This window comes from Aspergillus saccharolyticus (assembly GCF_003184585.1).
Source record: "Aspergillus saccharolyticus JOP 1030-1 unplaced genomic scaffold BP01scaffold_18, whole genome shotgun sequence".
Lineage (NCBI taxonomy): Eukaryota > Fungi > Ascomycota > Eurotiomycetes > Eurotiales > Aspergillaceae > Aspergillus > Aspergillus saccharolyticus.
Window position 1 is genome coordinate 20,375 of NW_020290628.1, and position 17,200 is coordinate 37,574.

Below are 17,200 nucleotides of genomic sequence, written 5' to 3' on the forward strand. Positions count from 1 at the left end.
CCTGCATCCCTGTCTGTCTCTCTCGTGGTGTCTTCCTGCGAGGATCGCGTGTAGTCGCCATGGCCCGTCCAGATGTCGGCCAAGTGGTAGGTGCTCACCGACTGGGTGGTGCAATGTCTCAGCTGCAGGGGACTGTGTGATTTGGATTGCTGACGCGGTGCATGTGTGTAGGTCTCGTGGTACATTGTCACCATCGTTGCCTGCTTTTTCCTGGCGTGTCGACTCTGGGTACGATGGCGGTTACTGAAGCGATGGTATCTCGATGATCTGTTCGTCACGGTCGCTACGCTGTGTCTGATCGGGGATCTGGTCATCCAGCATTACATGTTCAATCTGGGTATGTTATGGCTGCATAGACCTTTCAAGAAATCCTTCCAGTTTCCCCGCTGCAAATCCACCTGCATGCCGAGTGATCCGTGCGAGATCTAACCCAGCGGGCTCTTGTAGGCATGTCGGATGCGGCCAACATGAACGCTCAAGAGATGATCAACATGATGAAGGTCAGTTTACGGACAGTCGGATCACGCCCGAGTCTCAGGTGCCCCTCCGGGCGTCCCCATTCCCCCCCCTCTGGGCCCCGATTCGAAGGATGTGCCCTAAACGTCTCCCACACACCCGACCTGCGACTAACGAGGCGGTGGTAACAGATGATCATCCCCGGATCCACCCTCTATGTGACCACCCTCTGGCTCATCAAGGCTAGTTTGGTGATCTTCTACAAGCGGCTGGCCGATCGCACCCGGTACCAGACCGTGTATAACATCACCTTGGGGTTCTTGGCGGCGACGTGGCTAGTCCTGTTCTTCGATATCGTCTTTAAATGCTACCCTCCGTCTCGCCAATGGAAGAGTGTGATCGACGCTGAGTGTGAGTGATGTGTGGAGTGTCTGGTGGGATGGTGAGATCGTACTAACGAGGTTTCCCCTGGGTGTAGTGGCCTGTCCGGATAAGCCATCGACGATCAACTACTGGCTGACCATTCTTTGTATGCACCCTTCCCCAGCGGCGAATCTCCAATTTGAAGTGAAGACTAACTGTGCGCAGTCAACATCTTCACTGATGTCTTCAGTAAGCCCCCCCCTACCATCCGACGAACTCGTCACCCACTAACCCGACCAGTCATCTGTCTTCCCATCTCCCAGGTGGCCCGACTGAAGATGCCCCAGAAGCAGAAATGGGGGGTTATCTCTGTCTTCCTGCTCGGTGTCTTGGTCGTCATCTCCAGTAGTACGTATTTCTCCCTGCCCTCACTACCCAACCCCGGCTCATCTTGCTCACTGCACAGTCATCCGAGCCATCTACTCCCACCTCAACGAACAAATGATCATCTGCACCGTCTCCATGATTGAAGCCTCCATCGCCATCATCGCCTCCTGCCTACCCGTCCTCCGCACCCTCGTGTTTGGCTCCCACTCGCGCACGGGCACCTACAGTGGCCGGCGCGGCTACGAGCTCTCCAACTCGGGCTACAATACCACCGGCCCTACCAGTAAGCAGCGCACCACCGTCTCCGTTACCCAGACCGTCCACACTCCGGACGATCTCTCGCGGCATGATTCCGAGGACGGGCTCGTCAAGGACACCGCTCTGGGTCATGGCCATGCCGTCTTGTCGCTGGAATCGGGCGCCGGGATTGCCGTCACGCGCGAGTATTATGTGCATGAGGGGGAGGCTGATGGGAGTAGCTTTCGCTAGGATTCCGGGTGATTAGGAGGGGGTGACGCGGGGATGGGGATGTAGGGATGGCATCCTATCTACGTTCTTTACATAAGTTACTAATTTCATATCTCTGACCTGGACTTGGTTGCCGTGGATTGGTGAAGGTAGAGGACAGATAGGGTGAGAGTCGCCACGCCAAGGGGCTGGGTGCGATCGAAAGGCCGTTCCAACTAGAATGGATGGTCTGTGTTTCTACCAGAAGGGAGTCGGACCAGAGAATCCAATCGTACTCCTTCTCGCAAGATCTGTTCCCATCCATCGTAGTAGTAGAGAATCACCGCACCAAAGTCGGGAGGAGAATGGACAGCTGAAGAGATGGGCAGGAAATGGATCGACTTGCCGTTTGTCCAGGATGCCTTTTCTGAACAATGCGTTAATTCACGCTGGATGCGCAGACCCCCTTTTTCTATCTCCATCATACACAGCTGCATTGTCTACGGGCGATGTGGCAGCAGACACATTCTGATTCATTCTCAGCCCACGCGGACGCTCTTCTCCATGTAGGAGGGCTAGGGCCTGTTGTGCTGGTGGCGGATATCCTCGCCACCAAACACGGTCTACTCTGTTACGGATATGCATTGGTCTCATCTCTTTTACTGGGATAAACTCGAATGATTGTTTTTGGGTTTTACTATTTCAATTAGCTGACTGGCGTGGATCACCATCTATCATCGTCTGCGGCGACGTCGAGGTTCTCCTCTTCTTCGTGCGACTCAACCTCTACGCGGACTGGATGATTCTCCATGTCCTCAGTCCACATCAAGAGTTCCTCGCCTTCGTTGGAATTCCCCTCGTCAGGGCTGGCTGGGGCATCGTCCACCTCGGTCGACATGGGTTCGTTGTCGCCGTCGGGGTTCTGGTCCGCATTGTCTTCGTTGGCTGGGTTTCCGTAGACGTCGTTCCATGAAAAGGCGTTGTCCTCGTCGGGGGATCCGCTAGCAGGTTCCATGATCAAATCTCGCAGTCGCTGGTGCTGGATATGGAGGGGCACCGCGCGATACAGCCACAATTGGCGACAGTATGGACACCGCGGAATCTCCCAACCCACGTCGCCTCCGTTGCTTTTGAACCATTTCTCGATGCACTCCGCATGGAAGGCATAGCCACACTGCAGCCGACACCAGTCCAGATCGTCCTCGGAGACTCCCAGCAGCGGTAGTTGGCAGATGAGACATTCCTCATTGTCCTCGATCGGGCGACGACCCGCTGGTAAGGTGTCTAGCCCTACGCCCTCAGCTGCCGCGCGGTCTAGAAACTCTTGCACGATGCGGCGGATTATCCTTTTGACCCGTGGATCAGCAAGACGTGGCGCACGATGGCAATAGAAGTCAACCAGCCCATCAAGCTGTTTTTCAGGGCACCAGAGATCCTCGTTCACCAGACTCTGCAGGATACATACCCTGTCCTCGACCATCTCGTCGAACAGACGGCTATACCGGGCCCAGGTCTTGGTGAGCAGTTCGAGTTTCGCCCGCATATGCGCACAACATGGGCCCTGTTCCGCGGGCGCCTTGGAATAATTCAGCACCGCCCAGCACGTCCCCACGAAATTGAACAGGCCCTTGTCAATGACCCCGAGCCGGCGGGTGACTGGGGTGTCCGCGGGCTTTCCCTGCGGGAGCTCATCCTCGAAGCGGCTGTAGAGCAGCTCGAATTTGTAGGACCAGTAGACCCGCTCGTGGTATTCATCGAGCTGTGCGAAATATTTCTCCTTTTCCGCACCATCCAGTTTGGATAGCACGTTTCCTCGCATTTGTCGCACAAGGCTGTTGTAATCCATCTGGGAGAATCGAGTTGCGCTCCACGGGTGGATTGAGCGATTGCTTGCAGTGACATCTGGATTGGAATTGCATTATATATCTTGTCTACTCAAGAATAGGACAAACCGTTCACTCCTTCATTACAGAGGAACTTGCCTTTGGCGGCATTGCTATTGTGGAGGATTAAAAGGTGGATTTCATTTCTTTATTGTTGATTTACCGGGAGATTTGTTGAAGACAGGCTACAGTGTCCATATGAAGATATGTAATAGTGTTACCCCCTTGAAGGTTCTTATTCGTTGGTTCCTTCACTTAGTAGTTATAAGATATAAAGATCTCTAACAAATTAAGAGTTCTTTGCTTCTCTTTTATCTTCTGAGTGAATATCTAGCATCCTTGCGGTTCTTCCGGCCGTGGTTCTGGGTCCCCTGTAATAACCGGGGGGTTGCTTGGGGCAGGCAGGCTGCAGAGCAGGAACCTGAGGGGAGTGTGAAGATGGTGGATTCCAGGCTATCTGGGATGAACTGCTATCTGACTCAGAATTTGAGTCTACTGATAGTATAATTTATGGTTCTGCATTTAACATAAGGGGAGTATAGAAGTAGAGGTGAATTTATACAAGGAATAAAGGGGACAGATATGATATCACTATGTATATGTTATATATCCGCGCGGGTAGCACGACACAACGCAACGCGTGTAGAGGAAGAAAAAAAGAAAAAACAGGAAGAAAGAAAAAATTATATACATATATACATATATATTAAGTCTCCAGTCTTCCCACATTAAACCACCCTTAAGGTATGGTGGTCGTGGGCGGTGGAAGGTCGCTAGCAGGTGTAGTGGACCAATCAGAGGCTGAATCCATACAGGGAACCTATGATGGTTCACCTCCTTGGGAACAAGCAGGCTGAGATCAAGAGAGATCATTGTGGCGTGGTTGTCCAGTAAGGCTTCAATCAATCCTTGGATGAGGTCTTGCGCCGATGTTGAGTTCAATTGTCATCGAAGCACTCGAGACTGCAGCCATTGCACCAGAATGCGCGGTGTTGTAACCGGAAAGTAGTGGGAAGCTGCATAACCCAGGTGAGAGGATGCTGGGGCCCAAGCATCCATCCAGACTCGCCAGTGCCACCAACTTTAGTTCAGTCCTTGAGAGACAGAGTAAGTATGAAGAGGCAGAAACCATGCACCGAGGAGCATTGGAGGGAACTGAATGCTGAGGCCGGAGCATCCACATACACTTACCAGCATTGACAACCTTCGGTCTGTTCTTAGTTTGCAAAGAAAGTATCAAGAGGCGGAAGCCATCCACTGAAACAAGTTCAAAGACTGAAAGTAGCTCTATGCATTGATATGACTGTCGTCCATCCTCGTACCGATGTGCTATTCACATACAATCGGCTCCTTGGCTACTTATCTCTGGAATCAGTGTTTCGTAAAAGAGGTTTCTAGGGTTCCGTGATCATTTATCCTGTCAGTATCAGTTCTATTTTACACAATGTTGTACTGTACTGCCGTATAGCCTGTACTTGGTCACGCATCTGAAGACTTCGTATTGTTTTCTTGTTGATACGTGACTGCGACGGCGCAGTTGTAAGTTACAGCGCCTCGCTCGGGTAGCTGCAGCACACTATTGATGAAGGATGATACTATTGCCAAAGATATTTTAGCTAATAAGACCCCTGGCCATCTATCCAACTGCTATAAAGACTGTATTTTGATTCCGCAGTAATGTCGGTTACTTTGAACCATCAAGTAACAGCTGAGGAATCAAAAGATTCGCTTCAAGTCGCCATGCCCTGAGTTATCAAACGCGCAACACATTCTCCTTTGAGACGACAGACTAAAGCTTGAAGGAAATGGGTTGGATTTCCAAGCTCTCAATAAAAAATAGTTCGTAGTGCATACCTTAAATGGAACACGTCACAAACGTGTTATACTTTCACCACTATATTGCTCATTCTTGCCGGCAGAACGGCAGGACAACTGGTTTCGAGAATGATATATAAGATCTGCCACTCTATAATCGAAACATTTCACGGGCTACCCGCAGTGAGATTCCCACAATACAGGGGCAGTCTTTGACGTAAACCTAAAGATGATAGAAAAAAGGATTCTGGGAAAGAGGCTGGGTGATCGACATTGACAGCCTCCAGATCGCCAGGTCTGCAGGGGTATTTCACGCAGTTCCCCGAAGCACGGTGGAGTGGCCGGCAGACCCGGAACGTGTGTCACACGGCCCTGGCTCTGGCCCAATTCGAGGCTCGAGGCAACAATTCCTATTGATTCTTATTGTTCAGAGAAATAATGTGGAAGAGGTGGTGTCAATAAGAATGATGAAGTGAAGTTAATGAAGCGAGAGAGAAAGAGAAAGAAGCAGAGCTGCCCAGAATGATATGCATTGTACGGTGGGTGATTTGCATTACAACACGCAGTACATCTCCGTGGGGGGTAAGTTCTAGTGTATACATGGTAAGAGAGGAAAGACCCGGTTAATGCAGTAGGTTTACATGATACCGTACCGTACTATTACTATCTCTATGCTGATTAATATCATCTTGCATCTTTTCTCTCTCTCTGTCTGTCCCTCTCTCTCTCTTGATAGCAGTTGGACTGTTCATGTGATGAGTGGACTGTCACTGCATGACGGAGTCCAGGGCAGTGAATAATGAGATCACGTGATATGTCACACCTCGCCTTTTCGCGTCTTTCGACTGGGGTTTGTTTTGTTCCTCTTCGCGTCTCTGTCAGGCTGCATCACCGACCACAGACATGACATCCGACACTTGCAGCTCCAGCGGGGAGAGTATCATGTCCGACCTGCCTTCGGAGATGCTGGCAGCTCTGGACGGGATCGAGACGACTGCCGCTTTCTCCTCCTTTGGGAAGTTCCCCGTGGTTGATCCGGGGATCCACGTTGCCGATATCGGCCATATCTACCTGCCCTTGAACCGCTCGCAGGCTCAACAGCTCATCACAAAGGCCCATCAAGCCCCCTATGGCAAAGGGAGCGAGACCCTCGTCGATACCTCGGTGCGCAATACATGGGAGTTGAACTCGGATCAATTCGAGCTGCGTCGACCCGACTGGAATGCCCATCTCAGGGAAATCGCCGCCCGCGTGGCTCGAGACCTGGGAATCGAGTCTCGTATCTCGGTCGAATTATACAAGATGTTGCTATACGAAAAAGGTGCCATGTTCAAGCCTCACACCGAGTAAGCCTGTCTCCCATGATCTACCAGGTCATTCACAGTGATGCCTGACCGACTACGTACGCTCCACTAGCACGGAGAAGGCCCCGGGGATGGTCGCTACCCTGGTGATCGGTCTGCCATCTGCCCATGAAGGAGGCGAGGTCGTGGTGAAACACCGTGGTCTCACGCAATCCTTCAAACTGTCCAGCACCCAGTGCTCGTATGCCAGCTGGTACTCCGACGTGGTGCACGAAGTGCTGCCGGTCACCTCGGGCTATCGGTGGGTGCTCACCTACAACATCACGCTGGATGGTGCGCAAACTCATCGCCCAACAAGACTTGCGCGCCCAGACGCGTTGTGCCTGTACAAGACAATCAAGCACTGGGCTGAACAGGACGGAGAGCCATCAGACCACTTCTGGTACAAGCTCGACCACGAATATACACAAGCCAGTATCTCGCTGAAGGCGTTGAAAACGCGGGATCTGGCATGCGTGCAGACGCTGGACGAAATCTCCACCAAGGTGCCCGTGGATATCTTTCTGGCTGTGCTAGAAAAGCAAGAGATTGGGAGCTGTGCATATGATACATACGACTCTGGCCACCACGGCTATCACCCGTTCGAGGAACTGATTGACGCAAGCTATGAGGTCAAATCGTTGGTCGACCTGGACGGCAATCAAGTGCTGAAAGGCAGGCGTCTGGACCCGAGTGAGATTCTCCAGGCCGATTGCTTTGAGGATCTTCCGATAGCGGAGGAATACTACCAAGGCTACCAGGGAAATTGGGTCAGTCATTCTGACCAACTATACCTATGCTTCTAGTATCTTGGCTGATACCGAACCAGGGCCCAGAAGCAACTCATTGGTACCGAGTGACGGTAGGTCCCAAATTAAGTGACGAGGGTCGCGCGGGCTAATTCCACGCAGGCAGTGGCGATCGTAGCTCGACACTCGACCCCGTCGTTTCTCCTAGGATCGTTGGCGAAGGTCGTCAATCCGATTATGGGGCCCGCCTGGGGTAGAGACGATCAGAAGACCATCAGCTGGGTTGTCGACTACTATGCGAAACGCATCATAGACTCCGACTCTGATACTTCCCTGCTGCAAAGCTTCAAAGAGCTGATGTCGATGATTTGGAACATGGATGTCAAAACGCCCGAGCCACGGAGAGCCCCGTTCTTGGGGGAGGATACCACGATGCAGGTCCTCAAGGCCGCGGTCAGAACCCGAGATGGGGCGTTTTTCAAAGAATGCGCCCAGCGCCACCATGGAAAGCTATCAGAGGGATTCTTCACATGGGCTCAGGAGCAACTGGCCTCCGGACAGATCACTCTCACTGAGGTCCAAGACGGGTACGCCCCCTGCCTCCTCCTGCTCGTGTATGAGTCTAATTGACTGCAGATTACGGGCTGCGGTCTTTGCCTACCCTCTGTTCAGGACCCGATATGCAGCAGTGGCGCGCTTGTTGCCTCTGAACAACCCGATGCCGGATGAAGTTCGCCGCTGGGTGCACGAGATGAACGATCAGTTACTGGATCCTCAGGGGCAGCAACAGTTGGAATACCAAGACGGGGTGTTCCTAGTACTTATAGCCAGGGGATATTATGGTGCCTCCTACGCCTTGACTCGGTATATTCTGTCGCTCGCCGCCTGCTCTTGCACTAACTCCTTTCCAGCATTTCCACGTTTATCAACCACACGCGTCAGAATCCCTGCTTTGTTATCGGCGTGCTATCTCGGATGCATGAAGATGTGAAATCCGGCCACCTGCCAGAAGCTGCAGGCATGGCGATCTTTCAGTCGACGGCACACAAGCTACTTAGCAGACTCAACAGTTCTAGTTTCAATCTCACCGAAAGCCCACCACGTCCGACACGGAGACCAGACACCGTGGAAGCACGTTACCGACGGCGATACGAAAGCAGCCGGCCCGCTGAACCAGAGCCAGCGAACCCGGCGATTTTCGGCCCGCACTTCGCAAGCTTCGCCCGGGCCCTGATCGACTACGAGGGGGAAGACAATCTCATCGACCGTCTGTGGCAGGGGATCATCTCGAGCGCCACAAGCATAAGCGCTCCCACATTCCAAGCACTGTGGCTCCCCTTTCTCCACGCGATGATCCCATTCTACACCGACAACCCCGAACACCCTTCACGACCGCGCTTCCACCAAGTCATCGCCACCCTCCTCAAGGCCTATATCACCACCTATGTTGGCCCTCGCCCCGTCGAGGATCCCTCCAACGTCCGGCCGCAGCAGGTCACCTGCTTCCTCCGCGAGAGGGGGGGATGCAACCTCTGCCCTCAACTCAATACCTTCCTACGCGATCCCACCCGAACGGAGTGGAAATGGTCTCTCTTCTCCAGCGAGAGGGCGCACATTCATCAGGTACTAGATATGGGAGGCGTGGCCTGCACGCACGTCACCGATCGTTCGGTGTTCTCGAATTCGAGCTACCAGGGTCTCGTCTTGACGAAGACCTTTCCCCACGCGGCGCAGACCCAAAGAGCCTGGGCGCAGCGGAAAGCCGAAGCGGGCAGGAAATTGCATGAATTCCGTCCGGCGGATCTGCGGGCCGCGCTGGGGCCAAAGTATTGGGATATCGTGGAGATGCGCTGTCTGGAGACGCCAGGTAGGCAGGCTGTGGGTCAGGGTGTGGAGGGTACAACGAGTGCCACGACCGCCCGATCCCACCCACAGCGACAGGATCGGTACGCAGGTTCCAGTTCCTCGGTACTGCGCAAAAAGAGGAGCGCCGCTGAGGCCGAGATTGTGGACCTTACGGGGGATTATTGAGACGATGGGTTTACGGTTTAAGCTGCGGGCCAGACGGTTGGAGTGAAGTAAGAAATGATCCTTTTGTATGCTAGACCATGCATGGCTATGTCAAGGGCTTGGTGCGGTAAACACCTTTCGAATAGAGCAGCATGCTGGCTGTTGCTTGTGTAGGGCTACGCGATTGCACTGCCTGGAAAATTGACTAAGTTAGGGTTGGAGTTCAGTGAACACCGATATTAGCATCCCTCTGGTGTACAATCATGGATACGAGCAGATTAGTCCTCCCTTTTCAATTGGGAGAGACCTAATCCGAGTGCAGGGAAGATTCACACATTTACCACTGGAGGGAGATGATCTCATGAAAAGGTATTTCATACACATTCACGGATAGACTCGTTGTAATTTCACTTCTTCCCCTGGTTGCAAGCTTATAACCCTCTTCGGCCCCTGAATCCTTCATCCATCCACCCCACCCTCGACATAGCGGCCATCATGAACGCCCTCATCGTTCTCATGCTGGCAACAATAGCCTCTGCTTTCTGCCCCCATCACATCTCTCCTCGGAGCGGCAACAGTGTCGAAAAAACCCCTTCGACTACACCCAGCGAGGGGGCCCGTTGACATGGCACGGCCCCAATCAAGACACCAACACAGCCTGTGCCACCGGCAAACATCAATCGCCCATCGACCTCATCACCAACGAGATAGAGTGCCTCGCATCCGGCGGTCCTACCATGTACCTTCCCCACAGTTCATCGAGCCACATTGACAAACCTGAGCCCTGGACTCGAAGTGGCGTCCAATGGCACTCTCTAGGTCAACATGAACCACCCATACCAGCTGACGCAATTCCACTTTCACACTCCCAGCGAGCACCGGGTCGATCAAGAGTACTTCCCCTTCAATTCGTCTTCCATGACAAGCGTATGGCTTCATTCCCTCCTGCAAAACCCAAGCATTGGTTGACGCCGTGCAGATCAGAACCTCGCCGTGGTTGCGTTCCTCTTCCAGCTCGCCGAGTCGGACATCACATTTCCTCTTTTCGATTCCGTCTTCGCTCATCTCGACGAGGTCACAGCCCCCGAGACCTCCACCGAAACCGGCTCCCTGGACTTCACGCAACTGACGGGACATCTCGATAGTCACCGGGCTTGCCAATATACCGGCTCTTTCGCCACTTCCCCGTGTACCGAGGTGTCATTTGGTTTATCAGCACCGAGCCGTTGCCGTTGACCGTGGCGAGCTACAACACAGTCAAGCGGCTCCTCAAATTCAACGCTTGGTAATCAGAATACGCTGGGTGAGGATAATTTGCTCGAGGTGGCTGCGCAGGTCATGCCTTAGCTCTACTGTGTACGGTTTTGCTAAAGAGGGTTATGTTGGCATGAATGGGGGATGTTGTAGGTGACAAAGTTCCCAGTTGGAGGAGTTGAATGAAAGGATATTCTGCATTGGGACAATTACAGGGCCAAGATGTACACTCGCAGAACCAGCCCAATTGCTCATATTCTTCTCAGCATACCTGGAACATCATATGCATTGGCTCACGCGAGCTGTATGTGACACGGCTTAATGCCCCGACTATCATGTGCGAACTCGACTCGCGACAAAGTCCCCGGGGAAGCCGTGGCATCTATCGCTGGTAACGGCGACTCATATGAGACTGCATCGTTCCTCTCGCGTGGTCTGTTCACCTGCGATGCGCCGTTTACGCGCGAGATTCGTTTCTTCGTTCTGCCCTACACCCGATTGCCACCCCCTCACAATCAACATGCTGTCACTCAAGGTCCTCTTCGCCGCAGTTCTCCTTACAGGGACCGAGGCTACAATAGAGTCTCGATCCCGCCACCTCACACAGGGCGTGTTTGGGGTCGACGCCAGCTTCGACTATGTTGTGGTTGGCGCGGGCACGTCAGGGCTCACCGTGGCAGCACGGCTCGCGGAGCAGCAACTCAGCGTGGCACTGATCGAGGCAGGCGATTACTACGAGACCATCTGGCCCCTCGCCATGATTCCTGGGGCGGTCATCATTGGGCTGGGCTCCAGTCCGCTTGACACGACCCCGATTGACTGGAACTTCGTCACGGCCCCGATCCCCGGCGCCAACAACCGCAAGGTCCATTACGCCCGGCACAAAGCGCTGGGAGGATGGTGGATTCCCTTCCTGTCCAGGAGCATCACAATACTCACAATACTAACCGATGGTCCAGCTCCGTCTGCAACGTCATGATCTACCAGAGGTCCTTCCCATGTTTGCGACTAACTGCATAGCCACGGCTAACCGGTATAGACCCGACAATGGCTCACTGCAGCGCTGGGCCGACCTCGTCGACGACCAGAGCTACACTTTCGACCAGCTTCTCCCCTTCTATCAACGTACGCCCACCTTCCACCCCCCGCAGAACGAGCGTCGACCCCCCAATGCCTCCGCGCAATACAATCCCGCCGCATACTCGCCCGCCGGCGAACCGCTGCAAGTCTCCTTCCCGATCGACAGCATCCCGTTCTCCACCTGGATGGTGCGCGGGATGCAAAAGATCGGCATTAACCCGACACAAGATTTCAGCAGCGGGAACTTACTCGGGGCGCAATGGTGTCCCTTTACGGTGCGTCCGTCTGATCGCACGCGCAGCAGCTCGGAGGCGGCATTCGTCGGCTCCAGCGCAGACCGTCTGGCGACGCTGACCCTGTACAAAACCACGATGGCCAAACGAATCCTCTTCAACCGCGACAAAAAAGCCACAGGGGTGGTGGTCCGCACTGGACAATCCCATTACACTCTGCACGCGAGGCACGAAGTCATCGTCTCCGCAGGGGCCTTCCAGAGCCCGCAGCTCCTGATGGTCTCCGGCATCGGCCCCTCCGCAGCCCTAACCGCGCACAACATCTCGCAACTCGTCGACCTGCCCGGCGTGGGCCAGAATATGTGGGAGCATCTGCTGTTTGGGCCCTCCTACCGCGTCAAACTCATCACCGGCACGAAGATCGCCAACAACTACGCCTTCGCCGCCGAGGAACTCGCCCGGTACTTCAGCCTGCACCGGGGGCTGTTCACCAACCCCGGGGCAGATTATCTCGCGTGGGAGAAGATCCCAGCCCCCCTCCGTCAGCGCTTCTCTGCGGCCACGCAGCAAATTCTGTCGTGGTTCCCCCCCAGCTGGCCTGAAGCAGAGGTAATAAGCCCCCCTAATATAATGTTTCCCCCCTTTACCCACCCCCACCACCAACACTAACCACCCACCGACGAAAACAAGTACATCTCCTTCCACCTCTACGTCGGCGACCTCTCCTCCCCCTTCTTCGACCAACCCAAAGACGGCTTCATGTATGCCTCGATGATCGGCAGTCTCGTGGCCCCCAGCTCACGCGGGAGCATCACCCTCGCCTCAGCGGACACCGACACTCTACCGATCGTGCAACCGAACTGGCTCGCCACCGAATCCGACGCGCAACTCGCCGTTGCCATCTACCGTCGGATACGGGAGGCCTGGCACAGCGACGGAATGGCCCCGATCGTAATCGGAGAAGAGTACTTCCCCGGCCCGAGCGTGCAGACCGACGAGGAGATCCTGGCGGTGATCCGGCAGACGGTCATGACGATCTTCCATGCGGCGTGCACGTGCAAGATGGGGACGCGGACTGATCGGATGGCGGTGGTGGACCATCGCGCGAGGGTGTTTGGCACGAGGGGGTTGAGGGTGGTGGATGCGAGTGCCTTTGCCATTCTGCCGCCGGGGCATCCGCAGGCTACTTGTTGTGAGTCTTTGTGTGCTGTATGAAAAAGGGGGGTGACTGACTGTGATGTGTCTAGATATGTTGGCGGAGAAGATTGCGGCGGATATTATACAGGGGCACGGGGATGGAAGTGGGGATGATGATGGGGATGATGATGGGGATGGGGATAAAGGGGGAGAGGAACAGCGTCCTTGACTGGGATGGTTTCACGGCGCCACGCGGAGATTTAGGCTTACTAGTATTGAATTGTGATAATGATAATGACGGTGAGGAGCTCTTTGACATACATATCTGTACTGTACATGTTCATCCCTTGTGATATGAGGTGATTCTGGATATACTTATTGAGCTGGTTGACTGGAGGGCTTCATGGATGAAGGCTGGATAATGTACCTTTGAACCTGGAAGACAGTCTAAGTTCTATCTTTTCCAAAAGCCAACAGACACAAGTACCCTGTGCTATAAGTGATGAAGGATAAGTACTTCTGACTGATAGCCACGCGCCGATCATCGGCAGATGTCACGTGCTACCCCGCTGATCTCCATCTCTCTCTCTCTCTCTCTCTTTCTCATTCTCACTCCGTCATCATCCAACAACAATATGGCAACCAACCACATCGTCATCATCGGGTGCGTGGGGCAACCTTCGTCAATTCTCTAAACTAACTGTAACAGCGCCGGAGTCTCCGGACTCACCACTGCCTATCTTCTCTCCCAGGACCCCGCCCATTCCATCACGGTAGCCGCCAAGCACATGCCCGGTGACTATGACATCGAATACGCCTCTCCCTGGGCGGGCGCCAACTACTCCCCGTACGTCTTTTCCTGCACGTAAGCCTCGACTGAGTAGGACTCTACTCACCTTTACAGAATGGGCTCGCCCGGCAGCAACCAAGCCAAATGGGAGCGAGAAACCTGGCAGCCCCTGCAGGAGATAACGAAGAAGCACCCGGAAGCGGGCATCCACTTCCAAGGTACGTCCTGGTAATCATCACTCAAGCCACGCACCTCCTGCATCCTCGCAGCCACTCATTAAACCTCCCAGACAACGTGATCTACAACCGCACCAAAGATCAAGAAACGGCGACAGGCAAGAACTTCGCCGCCCTCATGAACGCGGAACCGTGGTATCGCGAGGTGGTTCCTAACGTGCGCCGCCCCTCCCCTGCCACCACAGCTCCTGATCTAACAATTGTCAGTTCCGCGCAATGCCTAAAGAACAGCTCCCCCCCGGAATTGACAGCGCCCAGACCTTTACCTCCGTCTGCATCAACCCAGCCCTCTACCTGCCCTGGCTGGTGGGTCAGTGTCACAAGAATGGGGTAATCTTCAAACGAGCCGTCTTTCAACACGTGGTTCACGCCGCCAAAGCCCACCACTCCGGCCTCACGGCAGACGTCGTCGTGAACTGCACCGGTCTCTCAGCACGAACCCTTGACGGCGTGCGCGATGCGACAGTCTACCCCGGACGGGGCCAGGTCGTCGTAGTCCGGAACACACCCGGAAAGATGGCCGCGCTGTCGGGGACGGACGACGGGGAGGAGGAGCTGTGCTACATGATGACGCGTGCCGCCGGAGGGGGGACTATTCTCGGTGGCTGTTACCAGGCGAACCAGTGGGATCCGCTCCCGGACCCTAACCTGGCGGTGCGGATCATGAAGCGCGCAATCGCTGCGTGTCCGGAGCTTGTTGCGGACGGCCAAGGGATTGAGGGACTGGATGTCGTCAGACACGGAGTGGGGCTGCGCCCGATCCGCAAGGGGGGACCGCGAGTGGAGGCGCAGTCGGTGGAGGGGGTGGCGGTCGTGCATAATTACGGCCACGGGGGGTTCGGATATCAGGCTTCGTTTGGCTGCGCGGCGGAGGCTGTGCGGTTGGTCGAGGAGAGTTTGCGGCGGGTCTCGGCCAAGTTGTAGGAGATGTGTTGGCCACCTCAGCTATAAATTCAAATCCACTGGTGATACCCGAGTCGACACGCAGCCACGCCACTAGCCTAGTGTGCCTTCTGCGTGGGTTCACGTGAAGTGCCTACAAATTTTCTTTTCCCTTTGCCAAGTTCTCTTGTCTCCAGCAAAGCTGCACGTGCAGATATGGAACGACAGTCTTCCGGATGCACTGGGATGAACCATCACACGTGACACAACCAGAGCCTTTACCGTAAGGCGTGTCTTCAACCTAATCGCCGACGTGCTGTACATCTCATCCGAGAACTACGTCGACTGTATTCTCGAGTCACATGAATGACCCGAAGAGGTAGACGAGCCGATTGCCCTTGTCCCCCCAGCGATCCGACATGTTGCCTTGCCGAGATAATTGTTCGTCAGGTTCACCGGGCTCTTCCACGGTCTGTTCAACCACTTTCAACGCGTTCAAACAGTCTATGTCGTTGAGAATATACGCGAGCTGGATCCTAGTCATAGACACAAAACCGGTGGCAGATTGAGCCAACTACCGCAATAATCACCGGATTACACCCACAGACCCTCAACCCACCACCCTAAGCTCACAAACAGCACGCACCGCTCCCTCGACATCCAGAAAATCATCCGCCCTGCGTGCAGGCCTCCCCCACCGCACCACCCCCTGCGCATCCACCGCCCAAAACCCCCCCGCCTGCCAGCGACTCCCACTCTCCGTGTTCCGATTCCAAATGCCCCTCTCCCGACCGAGCTTCATGATATTCACCAGCGCAGCCAGACTCAGCACGTGACTCCAAGAGACCACCCCCAAGCCCCAGGCCGCATACAATCGACGCTCCACATCCACAATCACCTTGACTGCCCCCGGCCCGCCGACGGCGTCCACCCAGCGAGTGGTCGCGGGTTCATCGCTGTGGGAGATAGCAGTAAAATTGATGTCCGGGTGCTGGGAGGCTGCTTGTCGGAGGTTGCGAAAGTCCGCTTCCGCCACTGGATATAGTGTATACATGTTAGTGGTGATGTACATACTTAGAGATTAGTTTGGGTGTTTAAAAAGGTTAGAGGTTTAGGTGCAGACCTGGACATCCGCAGTGGCGCAGGAACAGGATGACTGTGGGGTGGCCGTTGGATGCGGGAATAGGGAGCTCGGGGGATGACGGTGCGGGGTGATTGAGTTCCGGGGGAGTGGCGGTGGGTATTATCCCGGGGGCTGGGGTGAGCCAGGAGGCGAGTTCGGTCGAGAATGTCATGGTAGGTGTACTGTATGTGTCGGTTCGACTAGGTATTGATGATGGATGATGTGGACATGATTGTGAAGGCAAATGCGATGGTGGATGTTAACAACGGTTGGTGAACGATGATGCGGGAGGGGCGGGCCGGACGGTTAAACTATCTTCCGATAGTGGGTTTGCCCTACTTTATTGTGGTATCGACTGACTCTATTGGAGGTGAGTAGAGTGCTGTCAGCCTGTACTGTACATCATCCTAGCAAATGAGATGAGGATTAAAGAGTGCGGGGTGCAGAAGGATTATCCCTCGACTTTAATTATGGCCCAGGCCAGCCGTGCTCGGGTTGAGGGGCTGATCGGATTCCATATTCTTGGCTTGACGGTAGTCGGAGGGCTGTGCACTCTTTGACAGTAGCTTTGGTCTTTCAGAACTACAGCTGGACTAAGAACTGGATACTCAATAATCGAAGACTAATTGCTCAATAGCCAATCTCAAGCTTGGCCCTCGACAGCAGCAGATCCTGTCCAGAAGTCTGCCGGGCAGACTTCAACTACAGACGGTCCATGCGCCGCTATCGATGACTTTATTTCTCTCATGACGGGCCCTCATTGTGCAGCGATGCATATTACGATCGTCAGCGAGCAGTCCTTTAAACAGTACTTACTATACACTCTCTCACCGGACAGCTGCACCCGTATTCGCCAATTACCCCAGGCACAAGCAAAGACGTTGCAGAGACCTCGGATTGCGAGGGGTAGCTGTCTGACAAAAGCATGAAAGGCCCCTATATCGCCCCGTTCCTCGTCCCTATTCATCCCTCGTCATCGTCAGCACTTTCTGTCTCTTTACTCAGATGTAGA

At 54.4% G+C, this 17,200-nt stretch overlaps 7 protein-coding genes across 7 annotated transcripts; 5 read left to right on the top strand and 2 right to left on the bottom strand.

Moving 5' to 3' along the window:
• Nucleotides 1-59: 59 nt before the first annotated feature.
• BP01DRAFT_383231 (uncharacterized protein) lies at nt 60-1,695 on the top strand (the record flags this gene model as incomplete). The annotated part of the gene is made up of 8 exons (XM_025577410.1): nt 60-86; nt 172-337; nt 448-500; nt 648-867; nt 935-985; nt 1,045-1,068; nt 1,120-1,227; nt 1,286-1,695. The coding sequence occupies 8 exons, from the start codon at nt 60-62 to the stop codon at nt 1,693-1,695; spliced, it is 1,059 nt and encodes a 352-aa protein (XP_025430642.1).
• A 482-nt stretch (nt 1,696-2,177) lies between these two features.
• BP01DRAFT_64083 (uncharacterized protein) lies at nt 2,178-3,616 on the bottom strand. Its single transcript, XM_025579992.1, has one exon. It carries the CDS (start codon nt 3,497-3,499, stop codon nt 2,378-2,380), a length of 1,122 nt encoding a protein of 373 aa, XP_025430643.1. The 5' UTR covers nt 3,500-3,616; the 3' UTR covers nt 2,178-2,377.
• Nucleotides 3,617-6,236: 2,620 nt separating this feature from the next.
• BP01DRAFT_392329 (2OG-Fe(II) oxygenase) lies at nt 6,237-9,673 on the top strand. Its single transcript, XM_025578141.1, has 6 exons — nt 6,237-6,697; nt 6,768-7,464; nt 7,524-7,556; nt 7,606-8,030; nt 8,080-8,307; nt 8,355-9,673. Exons 1-6 carry the CDS (start codon nt 6,255-6,257, stop codon nt 9,472-9,474), a joined length of 2,946 nt encoding a protein of 981 aa, XP_025430644.1. The 5' UTR covers nt 6,237-6,254; the 3' UTR covers nt 9,475-9,673.
• A 605-nt stretch (nt 9,674-10,278) lies between these two features.
• BP01DRAFT_383234 (uncharacterized protein) lies at nt 10,279-10,689 on the top strand (the record flags this gene model as incomplete). The annotated part of the gene is made up of 2 exons (XM_025577411.1): nt 10,279-10,380; nt 10,438-10,689. 2 exons carry the CDS (start codon nt 10,279-10,281, stop codon nt 10,687-10,689), a joined length of 354 nt encoding a protein of 117 aa, XP_025430645.1.
• A 538-nt stretch (nt 10,690-11,227) lies between these two features.
• BP01DRAFT_399752 (GMC family oxidoreductase) lies at nt 11,228-13,386 on the top strand (the record flags this gene model as incomplete). Its single annotated transcript, XM_025578559.1, has 6 exons — nt 11,228-11,242; nt 11,315-11,607; nt 11,667-11,696; nt 11,747-12,629; nt 12,711-13,212; nt 13,268-13,386. The coding sequence occupies 6 exons, from the start codon at nt 11,228-11,230 to the stop codon at nt 13,384-13,386; spliced, it is 1,842 nt and encodes a 613-aa protein (XP_025430646.1).
• Nucleotides 13,387-13,780: 394 nt separating this feature from the next.
• BP01DRAFT_64178 (FAD-dependent oxidoreductase) lies at nt 13,781-15,157 on the top strand. The gene is made up of 5 exons (XM_025579993.1): nt 13,781-13,821; nt 13,867-14,004; nt 14,062-14,165; nt 14,237-14,340; nt 14,391-15,157. The coding sequence occupies exons 1-5, from the start codon at nt 13,793-13,795 to the stop codon at nt 15,105-15,107; spliced, it is 1,092 nt and encodes a 363-aa protein (XP_025430647.1). The 5' UTR covers nt 13,781-13,792; the 3' UTR covers nt 15,108-15,157.
• Nucleotides 15,158-15,587: 430 nt separating this feature from the next.
• Nucleotides 15,588-16,425, bottom strand: BP01DRAFT_341902 (uncharacterized protein). Its single transcript, XM_025573464.1, has 2 exons — nt 16,189-16,425; nt 15,588-16,100 (listed from the first exon to the last, which is right to left on the bottom strand). The coding sequence occupies exons 1-2, from the start codon at nt 16,358-16,360 to the stop codon at nt 15,676-15,678; spliced, it is 597 nt and encodes a 198-aa protein (XP_025430648.1). The 5' UTR covers nt 16,361-16,425; the 3' UTR covers nt 15,588-15,675.
• Nucleotides 16,426-17,200: the final 775 nt, after the last annotated feature.

What these genes read in the sequence shown, in the direction of transcription:
- BP01DRAFT_64083 (XM_025579992.1), bottom strand. Translation starts at nt 3,499, where the DNA reads ATGGATTACAACAGCCTTGTGCGACAAATGCGAGGAAACGTGCTATCC.
- BP01DRAFT_392329 (XM_025578141.1), top strand. Translation starts at nt 6,255, where the DNA reads ATGACATCCGACACTTGCAGCTCCAGCGGGGAGAGTATCATGTCCGAC. An exon ending in ATGTTCAAGCCTCACACCGA is followed by an intron (nt 6,698 to 6,767) that starts GTAAGCCTGTCT and finishes ACGCTCCACTAG; the next exon opens with CACGGAGAAGGCCCCGGGGA. An exon ending in AAGGCTACCAGGGAAATTGG is followed by an intron (nt 7,465 to 7,523) that starts GTCAGTCATTCT and finishes ATACCGAACCAG; the next exon opens with GGCCCAGAAGCAACTCATTG.
- BP01DRAFT_64178 (XM_025579993.1), top strand. Translation starts at nt 13,793, where the DNA reads ATGGCAACCAACCACATCGTCATCATCGG. An exon ending in AACCACATCGTCATCATCGG is followed by an intron (nt 13,822 to 13,866) that starts GTGCGTGGGGCA and finishes TAACTGTAACAG; the next exon opens with CGCCGGAGTCTCCGGACTCA. An exon ending in ATCGCGAGGTGGTTCCTAAC is followed by an intron (nt 14,341 to 14,390) that starts GTGCGCCGCCCC and finishes AACAATTGTCAG; the next exon opens with TTCCGCGCAATGCCTAAAGA.
- BP01DRAFT_341902 (XM_025573464.1), bottom strand. Translation starts at nt 16,360, where the DNA reads ATGACATTCTCGACCGAACTCGCCTCCTGGCTCACCCCAGCCCCCGGG. An exon ending in GCGCCACTGCGGATGTCCAG is followed by an intron (nt 16,101 to 16,188) that starts GTCTGCACCTAA and finishes CACTATATCCAG; the next exon opens with TGGCGGAAGCGGACTTTCGC.